General features: G+C 48.8%; 1 protein-coding gene across 1 annotated transcript; it reads left to right on the top strand.

Annotated features, from left to right (window-relative positions):
* Nucleotides 1-8,692: 8,692 nt before the first annotated feature.
* Nucleotides 8,693-9,184, top strand: LOC136461231 (uncharacterized). Its single transcript, XM_066460612.1, has one exon. The coding sequence runs from the start codon at nt 8,693-8,695 to the stop codon at nt 9,182-9,184; it is 492 nt and encodes a 163-aa protein (XP_066316709.1).
* The last annotated feature ends 2,361 nt before the right edge of the window (nt 9,185-11,545 follow it).

The following is an 11,545-nucleotide window of genomic DNA, read 5'->3' as shown; positions in this document are numbered from 1 at the left end:
TTATACGGTAAAACAAAAGAGTTTAGGTTATAGATTTTTGTTGTGTATAATAATGCAAAACCAGGTCCATGATTTTTTTGTAATTTTTTGCTAATATTTTATTTACTAGGCAACTAACAACTCTCTGTATATTTATATAAAAGAAATATATAAAAAAGGAAAAACTTCTGGAAACTAGCGGGAAGTCAAACTGCAGCCCACCTTTTCTCCCAGGTGGATCAACCACCCGGGACTAAAGGTGGGCTGTGTTTTCGCGGCCCGCTAAAAAACAACTTTAGTCTCGGGCCATGGCTGCACCCGAGACTAAAGGTCAGACCTTTAGTCCCGGTTCTTACCATCACCCAGGGCTAAAGGTCCTTTAGTCTTGGGCCGTGGCTTCACCCGGGACTAAAGGTCCTCCAAATATATATCACCTTGTCTTCTTCTCCTCCTCCATCATCTTCATTCTTCACCCGAGAGCCACCGCTCCTCATCACCTCCATGTGCCTCTCCCGTCTCTCGCCGTCTCCACCGATGACCCGGCTCATGCCTCTCCCATCCGTGTGTGGTGCCCACACCCAGATCCACCATCGTCGTCGTCGCCCTCACCTAGATCTGATTTGGATCCACCGCGCCCTCGTCGCCGTCGTCGATCCTCGTCTTCATCATCGCTAGCTTTGTCTTAGGCTCCACGCGCACGCATGCCTCACTGTGCGGTCATCGTCCCCTTCGTTGGAGCACTCGTCGTTGTCCCCATCGCCACGCGATCATCCTCGTCATCGAGAGGTCACCTCGGGCCAGCACCGCACCTCGAGCTCATCCTTCATCCCTGGCGGCTAGCTCTACGCGCACGCACACCTCGTCCTGGCCAGCTCCACATGTGCACGTGCACGTGCTCGTCGTCCTCCGTGCTCATCGTCCTCGATCTCGTCGCTGTGCTCGTGCTCGCCGTGCTATATATGAGAAACAGTGTGTGTGTGCATATTATTTTTTTGGCATAGAAAAATATAGAAAAAATAGATAGATTTTATTTGTAGACAAAATAGAAAAAATGTAGTAGTTTACTTAAATATAATATATATATATAGAAAAAATGTTGAGTGGTATGAATTGTAGAAAAAATGTAGTAGTGTACTACAATATATAGTTGTAGAAATATATTAGAATCTTCATCACAATTGAAAAGATTGTTTTTATTAGTGCTGTGAATTTTTTTTGTATATATATTTGAATTTTGATATATTGACATTAATGTTGATATATATCCTAATATTCTGAGCTCTGCTCCAAACCCTAACTCGGCCGAGCTCCGCTCCAAACCCTAATGAAGGCGTAAATAATAACCCTAAATTCTATAGTTATATATATTTGATTCTTCATAATTAGTGTGACATTAATTTTGATATATTTATATACACAAATGTAGATCATGATATATATATATATATATATATATATATATATATATATATATATATATATATATATATATATATATATATATATATATATAACTCGCTCCTAACCCTAACCCGACCGAGCTTCGCTCCAAACTCGTATATATATCCTGATCGAGTTCCGCGCATGCAAACCCTAACCAAAGCTCGGCGTAAGTAATAACCCTAAATTCTATAGTTATTTAAGTTTAAGCCCCTGGCTCTATCCATTAATTAGCATATGCATGACTAGTGTATATGGTTTTCATTTATATATAGTTGTGGTAATTAAGATGGCCGAGCTGTAAGACGACTACGACCAGAATGAGGCCATGATGAACATTATCAATGACGACACTCAATATGGCCCCGACAAACAGGACGAGGCCGACCCGGAGTTCAATGACGACTCTCAATACCTACTAAATTTTGAAGATGATCAAGAACCTCTTGTGCAAGGAAATCCTGTGCAAGAAAATGCTGGCGAGGTATATTTGCTAATAATCTTGCATCTCTTATATATATGAAATTAAACATAATTCCATTAATTCATATATATATATATATGTATGTATTACTAAATCTTTGTGTTTCTTCATACGTAGCCCTCTAGATCCACGATGTTGACAAAAAGTGTACTAGGCCTGACAAAACCGTTGGAGGGCCACTACATAATCATAGAAGTCGATCCTAATACTGGCGAACCGCTCCTGTCAAAAAACAATGCAAAGAAGTTTGTAAACCACTGTGGGGTTCTTGTTAGGGACATGGTCCCGATCAGCATCCGTGAATGGAAAAAGAGGAAGGATGATCCTCTGATCAGTTTTGTTTCTGAGCGAGAAAAGGATATTCTTTGGGATTCAGTCACTGCACATTTCACTCTACCAGTAGGTGTAGATTTAAGAAATCTACTTAAAAGTTGGGCTCTCAAGAAGATGGCCACACAATTCTAGACCTAGAAGAAGAAGCTGTACATTGAATTTGTCAAGAAAAATCTAACTCTAGATTTCAGTGAAAATAGCCCATACAAAAAGTTGAGGGACGACTGGCCTAAATTTGTGAGGTACAAGACCTCGGAAGAGGGTGAGGAACGAGTGAGAAGGAACCAACATAATGCGCCATAGAAGCGGTACCATCACAAAATGGGATCAGGTGGCTACAAGAGTGCCATTCCAAAGTGGCAAAGAATGGAAGAAGACCTGCTTGTCAAAGGGATCAATCCATTTTCAATCGATTAGCCCAAACGCTCCAAGAATTGATTTTTCGCGCATGAGGGAACACTAGACCCAGAGACCGGGGAGCCGGTTGCTCGTGGAACAATCGAAGAAGCAGCACAAAAACTTTTTGATATTGTTGATGCTTCTGCCAGTGGTGCCTTTGTGCCCAATCAAGAGAAGGATGAGCTCACATACGCCCTCTAGACTCTTGAACACCCTAGGCGAACATGAGGCAAAGGGCTGATTTCGTGGTGGGATGGCTTCCTTGAGGACGCCGCTACCTATAGAAGCCGCCAACGAAGGAAGGATGAGGAGGCAGAGCGGATCCGTAGGTTAGAGGAGGTGGTGCTTCAATCGTGGGAGCGAAAGCGGGAGCGAGAACTAAGCATGGAGGCGAGAATGCAAGAGCAAATCAAACGGCAAGTGGCACTACAGTTGAGTAGCCAAAGGTTGTCATCAACATCAGAGCATGCAGTCGACATTAGCCCCCCTCAGTTAAGAAGCAGCTACACTTCCACTGAGCTCCCAAATCAAGATGAAGCATTGTAGCACTTCCCTGTGGATGACATCACCATGCCTTTGACGCCATGTGAGCTGCACATTCCCTTGGGGAATATCGGTGCCATAGTCTTGGTGGCACATGGTATTGTTTCTCCTGTGGTCCCCGATAAGACACCAATAATCCATGGAAATCCAATTCCACCTGGCTATTATAGCATCTCGGTGGATAGAGTTATCAAAGACTATAGGGAAGTGCCTCTTGACTTTCCTGGAGGTGATGGGGAGAAGACCCTAGGACAAGCAAAGCATTCATTCGTTTTATGGCGCAAGTGCTACATCATTATTCCTAGTGCGGCGGCTAGGGTACCATCATCTCCTCCTCAACTATGTCATGATAGGTGTGGATGAAAGTGAATGAAACAAATTTTCAATAATTAATCATTCTCAATTATTGGCTTCTCGTGTAATAACCATTTACTCCCAATCATTTTTGTACTCACAGGCCTCCCAACCTGAGTCCACTTCCATCCCATGATGATCATCAGAGTGCTCTAGACGATGATGATGTGTTCCATGGCATGGCTGCATCTCCATCTCCATCTGCTCTAAGGCGGTCTCCCCCTCCTCTGCCTCCCACGCCGTAGAGCCAGAAGAGGCCCCCGCCCCCAATGAAGTCCCCGGTGAAGAAGAAAGCCAGCCATCGTAAAACAAAGCCCCCTCCAGAGAAGCTACCTTATGAGCAGTCTGAAGAGGGATCAAAAGCGGCAGCATAAAAAGATTTGGTTAACTGGAAGCAAGGTTTAGCAGAATCAAGAGCAAGGAGGTTGGAACTTGAGAAAAACCCACCAAAGCCGCACTTCATAGCTCAACGAGAACTAAGGAAAAAATCAATGAGCGCGAGAAAAAGCATCGTGAGGCACGTAAGACCTCGCCATTATCGGACTATGAACGCACTCTGGACAAGTCATATAAGGCATCACTAAAAGTGAAGGGAGCAGGGAAAGATGTTGCACAGCTTGGGCAACAATCTAAGCAATCTATCGACCTGCTAGTTGTTCAGGATGATTTCACAAATACACCGTGCGGTCCGATAGATAAGGAGGCACTGCAAGACTTCATGGCCACCATAGGTCTCACAGCTGAACAACTCATGGGGGAGCATCGATACCAATAGGTGACTATGATATTTACTAGACCTATGTGTATGGCCAGAGTCTTGTCAACCCTAAGTGCTACTCATCACTAGGTATGCAGATGTTCTTGTTGAACAAGTGGTACTTAAAAGTGACCGAGAATGATGAAGCAGCATGGCTTGTTGCTAGAGTGAGACTAGAGCATTACTTGGGCTATGATGTTGTACATATTGAGTTCAATGAATTACACCAACTATTACACCGGGACGCTCTCGAAAAATCTCTCATCAGCTGTTGGTGTCTGTAAGTGATTCTTTCTACAAATGAATTGAAGTAACTTGCATGTTAGTTCGTTGTTCATATATCATTATCCTCACACTATATATATTGTACTATATATATGCAGATATGAGATGCTGAAATTAAAGAAAAAAGCGATGTCTGAGGTTGGTTTCATTGATAAGAAAGCCAACAAGACACTGATACTCTTCCCATACGGCTTCAAGTGAGTGCGAATGTATTGTGCCCATTTTATTTTGCTTACTCCATGTTGACTTTAGTTAATGAGTTATGCCTACATATAAACATGTAGCTTTCACTGGATATTGCTGGTCATCGATATGACTAGGAGTCGTGTAAAAATCTTTGACTCAGTGACAAAACCCCGTGCAGATTACCAAGAAATCCTTGTGTCGAGTATCGTTATTAGGGATACCCAAAGCAAGGAGGTTAGCGCCCATGCTGACTCCCCTGGATGGCTCGAGACATATTAAAAGGTCTCATGCTACCCCAAGGCCATGGGCTCCATCTCGCCCAAGGTCACAGGTTCCGTCTCACCCAACCCTTGGGTGTAGGCTCCGTCTCACCTGACCCTTGGGTGTGAGTTCCATCTCGCCCAACCCTAAGGACACGGGCTCCATCTCGTTCGACCCCTCAGGTGCAGGATCCGTCTCACCTGACCCCAAGGCCACGGGCTCTGTCTCTCCCAACCCCTTGGGTTCGTGCTCCATCTTGCCCTACCCCTTGGGTATGGGCTCTTTCTCGCCCAACCCCAAGGCCACGGGCTTCATCTCGCTCGAACCCTTGGGTTCGTGCTTCGTCTCGCCCAAACCCTCGGGTGCGGGTTGTGCCTCACCCAACCCCAAGGCCGCGAGCTCTGTCTCACCCAACTCCTTAGGTTAATGCTCTGTCTCGCTTGACCCCAAAAACACGGGTTCCATCTTGTCCAACGGGGACCCATACCACCGCCAACCACTCCTAGTACAAGCGTATGGGCCTAGATCAAAACTCTAACACCAGAAAAGAGGCTGGCATGCCTCGATGTAACCCATGGCCATGATAAGCCATACCTGGCGATTCACATCAAGAACAGTGTCGGGCGTGTCGGTACTGTTCTGCCTAATCCTTGTACAAACGTTGATAGGCGCATCAGTTCACCACGATGTCCGCCGGGACGTAGTGGAACGCCATGACCAGAAGATGACACCTGCGCATGGTGCTAGTGATGAACAGGGCCACGACATAGAGCCGTCCCTATTGACATCTATAGGATTGGCGAGACCCGCATGAAGGAGAAGAAGGACCCGACAATCCTAGAAGCTTTCTTCTCTCTATCTTCTCCCTCTCTCTCTCTTTCTTCTCCTTTTCCTCCACTATAACCCACGTTTTCCTTTTGCCTATAAAAGGGGAAGCAGGGCACCCCATGAAACGGGAGCTAGACCATGAGATAAAAACACAAGAGCATGACATGAGAACACGACTGAGTGGCAATCGAGCTCTTAGCACCCGTTCACTCCTTCCACCTGAGACTTGGGATCCTTTTCCTCTCTCACCTGTTTGTAACTCCTACTACAAACAAAGTGCCGGTAACATGAGCAGCAACGAACAAGACATAGGGATGTTCCACCCGATCCAGTATAAACCCTTATGTCCTCTAAGCACACCATCCGAGCTAGACACACAAATACAAATTTACTCGTTGGTGGTCCGAAAACACCGACAGTTGGCACACCAGGTAGGGGCTTTTTGTGCATCTCGATGTCCACATCAGGCCTCGGATTGCTAGTCATGGTGTCAGCTGGGTTTCGGGCGCGCACGTGCGCTTTGGGAACCTAGACTTCATCATTACAACAGAGGGAGAGTTGGGACAGGTTCCCACCACCATCTAGCCTCTCCACTCTGTCGGCCTCAATACGATCGCCGAGGCGCTTGAGGAGCTATAGCTGCATGCACCAGAGGCCCGTGCCCCCGAGAGCGACCAACTCCTTGACTTCGATTACAGGAGGCTAGAGCACCAACTTGGCGCCTTCCTAGGACCCCAACCATCCCAAGAGGGCCTGCGCTGCCTCACCTTTTTGTTCGCAAACGCCATCACACAATTTGCTAGAGGAGAGCCACTCTCCCTAGAATGCCTCATCCAAAGCGCCCCGATAGTGCTCCCATTTGGTCTACGCAATGCCATAGAGACCATTGGCCACCTTATGGCACAATGCATGCCACCATCCCCTACGAACGATGAGTTTGTGGGGATGACTGAATACATCATGGAATATTTCCACGACCTCCTCGTGGGAGAATCAGAGTCGCCCTACAACTCTGACTCTAGCAAGGGGAGCCATCACCCCTTGTGAGAATGTTTCATAGTAGGTACCCCTAAGGGATATGTCAAAAGCATCCATGAGGGAGGGGCTATCCCAACAGACAACCTCGATGACAAGATCGAGAGGGATGTAGGGGCGCCACCTCGCCTACGGGTAGAGCAGCTGAGGGCGTGGCACCAAAAGCTTGAAGAAGCATGACTAGCTCGAGCAGGACGCCGGAGCTCGAGCGAGAGATCGAGCGCCACAGAGACAATGGGTGTGTGCGTGCCATGGCCCGCAACATGAATCGGAGGATCATCAAGGACGACAAAGCCCTCCCACACTTCACCTAGGCAAGCCAGAACATCGCTGCTACGACGACATTGCTCCGGGGGCTTCTAGGGCCTGCGACACCAGAGGATCATCGGGCCCATTGCGAGATTCACATGCTACTCGAGCGTGCGGCAGCACAGTAGGCTGAAAGCTCACTGTCCATACAACAGAAGCTCGATGCCAGCAAGCGCGCACCCTCAGAGTGACCCGATAGGGACGTATCAGTCCACTAGGCGCAACAAGGTAACAGACCGTGCACCGTGGTCCTGGTGCATGAGTGTCTTGGCCTCCACCATGATGCGCGCAACACCTTGGATGCCCGCCGGTGTGCCCACAGCGATGAGAAGGAGGAGGCTAACCATGGCTACCACCCTCGTCATGGCAGACACTACTATAGCATCGAGGATCGAAGCCCGAGCCCCGACTTGCCGGGGCCTTAGGCCTTTGGCTGACACATCCTCAACGCCATGTTCCTACCGCGGTACAGACCACCGAGCAACATCCTAAAATACTCTTGAGAAACAAACCCTGGACTGTGGCTCGAGGATTATCGGCTTGCTTGCCAAGCCGGTGGAGCAGATAGTGATAATTTCATTATCCTCAACATTCCATTATTTCTGGCCGATTCAGTGTGAGAGTGGTTGGAACACCTTCCGTCCAACCAAATCCAAGGTTGGGTGGACCTAAAAGAGATCTTCGTGGGAAACTTCTAGGGCACATACGCGTGTCCTAGAAACCCATGGGTTCTAAAAAACTGCCAACAAAAGTCAGAGGAAACTCTTCGTGGGTACATCCGGTGCTTCTCCCGGTAGTGCAACGAGCTGCCCAACGTCGCCGATGTCGATGTCATAGGAGCTTTCCTGTCTAGGACCACCTATGAGTCCTTGGTTCACAAGCTAGGACATAGGGGCCAACGATCCACCAAGGAGCTCCTCGACATCGGCACCAGCCATGCCTCGGGCGAGGAGGCGGTCGGGGTGATTTTTGACCGCCTCAAAGGCAAGGCAAAGCGGGATGAGGACGTCGACGAAGGTGCCTCGAACCATCCCAACAAGAAGAAGAACAAGCAACAGTGCGAGGGCTCGCTAGTGGCCACCACTAACCGCAAGGGGGGTTGAAAGCCCATCGAGGGTACCCCGGACCACTTTGAGAAGCTGCTCGAAGGGCCATGCCCAAACCATGCTTTCCTTGTCAAGCACCTATACAAGGATTGCGTCCCCATGAAGTGGTTATTGTCTAGAGGCTCTAATAAGGGGGAGCATAGGAAGGAGCCCAAGCTAGCCACAGACGATGCCGAGGGGAAGGATGGCAGATTTCTGATGCTGGATGGCTGCCTCATGATCTTTGGAGGGTCGTTGGCCTATGACTCCAAGCGTCGATAGAAGCTTGCGTGCCGCGAGGTCTATATGGCCAAGCTGGCTGTGCCTACCTTCCTCTAATGGTCAGAGTCTATCATAACCTTTGATTGGACCAACCACCCAGAAAGCATCCCACAACTGGGAAGATACCCGCTCATGGCTGACCCGATCATCGGCACGAAGTGGCTCACCAAGGTGCTAATGGATGGAGGCAGTGGCCTCAACATCATGTACACTGAAACACTCAACACCATGGGCATTGACCGAGCGCGCATCCGATTGACTGGGGCACCTTTCCACGGCATCGTGCTTGGAAAGCAGGCCCTGCCACTTGGACAGATCGATCTGGCCATCACCTTTAGGGATCCGACCAATTATAGGATGGAGACCCTTACCTTTGAGGTGGTCAAGTTCCACAGAACTTACCACGCCATCCAGGGACATCCATGCTACACGAAGTTCATGGCTGTCCCCAACTGCACCTATCTGAAGTTGAAGATGCCAGGTCCATGCAAGGTCATCACCTCCTTCCAGCGTGCCTATGAGTGTGAGGTCGAGTGTTATGAACATGTCATGCCAATTATCGCCTCCAAAGAGCTTGCGACCATCAGGGAGGAGGTTGTCGAAGAAGCGCCCGACCCCAAGTAGTTGACCAGGTCTTTTGAGCCTATAGAGGGCGCCAAGGAGGTCCTCATAGACCCTAGTGGCTCCAAGGGAAAAGTGGTGCGTATTGGCACCACGCTTTCCCCCGAATAGAAAAGCGCGCTTGCGAACTTCCTCTGCACTAACAGAGACATCTTTGCTTGGAGACCCTCAAACATGCCAGGCATTCTGAGAGAAGTCGCCAAGCACACCTTGAAGATTAGGCTAGGCTCCAAGCCGGTGAGCAGCACCTGCGTTGCTTCGATGAGGAGAAACACAGGGCCATCGGCGAGGAGATTGTGAAGCTTTTGGTGGCCGAGTTCATCAAGGAAGTATACCACCCTGAGTGGTTAGCCAATCCTATTCTTATACGAAAAAAGAGTGGGAAATGGAGAATGTGTGTTGACTACAGGGGTCTCAACAAAGCGTGTCCAAAGGATCCATTTCCTTTGTCTTGCATATACCAAGTAGTCAACTCGACCTCAGGGTGCGAAACCTTTTGCTTCCTTGATGTGTACTCCGAGTACCATCAAATCACAATGAAAGAGTCTGACCAGCTCATGACATCTTTCATCACCCCATTCAGATCATTCTGCTATGTCACAATGTCGTTTGGCTTGAAGAACTCGGGGGCTACGTACCAACACTGCATGCTCAAGTGTTTCAGGGATCTTATTGGGTGGACCATTGAGGCCTATGTGGATGACATCATGGCCAAGTCCAAACGGGCTAACCAGGTTGTAGCCGACCTAGAGCAAACCTTCACGAAACTCCGAGCAAACAACATTAAGCTCAACCCCGAGAAGTGCGTTTTTGGGGTCCCAAGGGGTATGCTACTGGGTTTTATGGTCTCCGAGCATGGTATCGAAGCCAACCTAGAGAAGATCTCAGTTATCATGAGGATGGGCCTGATTTAGAACTTAAAAGGGGTACAATGAGTTACAGGGCACCTCACCACGCTCAGCCGCTTTATCTCGCGCCTCGCCGAACGAGGTCACCCTCTCTATTGGCTTCTAAAGATGGCTGACCGTTTTGAATGGATGCCCAAGGCCCAGGAGGCACTTGACAAGGTCAAGCAACTCCTGATGAAGGCCCTAATCCTGGTCCCTACGACCAACGAGGAACCGCTTCTGCTCTATATTGCGGCCACCATGCAAGTGGTCAGCGCCGCCCTAGTGGTAGAGCGAGAAGAAGAGGGACACACCCTCAAAGTATAGCATCCTGGGTACTTCATTAGTGAGGTCTTGTCTGATTCTAAGACTCGCTACCCCCAAATCTAGAGACTCCTGTATGTCATCCTTATCACCAAGAGGAAGTTGCGTCACTACTTCAAGTCACATCCAGTGATGGTCATGACGTGTTTCCCTCTCGGTGAGGTCATCCAAAACTGGGATGCCACAGGAAGAATCATGAAGTGGGCACTCGAGCTGATGGGTCAAGGCATTTCATATGCCCCTCGAACGGCCATCAAGTCCCGAATGCTGGCTAATTTCTTTGTAAAGTGGACTGAGGTCCAAATGCCGCCAGCAGTCATCGACCAAGAGTACTAGACGATGTACTTTGATGGATCACTAATGAAGAAAGGCAGCGCAGGGCTGGTCTTCATTTTGCCCCATGGGGTACGCATGAGGTACATGGTTCGCATCCATTTCCCCTCCTCCAACAATGTGCCTGAGTATGAGGCACTCATCAACGGCCTACACATCACCATCGAGTTAGGTATCCGATGGCTTGACGTCCGGGGCAACTCCCAGCTAGTCATTGACCAAGTCATGAAGCAATCAAGCTACCAAAACTCCAAGATGGCTACGTATTGCCGAGAAGTCCACTAGATGGAGGACAAGTTCGATGGTCTTGAGCTCAATCACATCCTGAGATGTCTCATTGAGGCAGCCGACGCACTAGCGAAAATAGTGTCTAGCCAAGAGCTGGTGTCGATGGGTGTCTTCGCCAGCGATCAGTACAAGCCCTCGGTCCACTATGAGGAGCTAGAACAAATCGGTGATGGGCCACCTACCCTGGATTTAGGGGCTAACCAGCCGGTGGCTCCATCCAACCCCGAAGTCATGGAGCTTGACGAGGATCCAGTGATAGAGCCCAACCCTCTAGCCGACTGGAGGACGCCTTACCTCAACTACCTCCTCCATGAGGCACTGCTGATGGACAAAATAGAGGCTCGGTGGCTCACGCGTCGCGCCAAGTCCTTTGTCCTTATTGAGGGCGATATCTATAGGCGAAGCCACACTAGGATCCTACAGCGCTGCATCCCCATCAAATAAGGGAAGTAGTTGCTGGGTGATATCCATGGTGGGGTCTGTGGGCACCATGCCGCGCCTAGGACCCTTGTCAGAAAAGCATTTTGATAAG

This window comes from Miscanthus floridulus, chromosome 6, assembly GCF_019320115.1.
Source record: "Miscanthus floridulus cultivar M001 chromosome 6, ASM1932011v1, whole genome shotgun sequence".
Classification (NCBI taxonomy): domain Eukaryota; kingdom Viridiplantae; phylum Streptophyta; class Magnoliopsida; order Poales; family Poaceae; genus Miscanthus; species Miscanthus floridulus.
The sequence above is the reverse complement of the archived record's forward strand: the minus strand, read 5'-3'. Positions and strand labels throughout refer to the sequence as shown.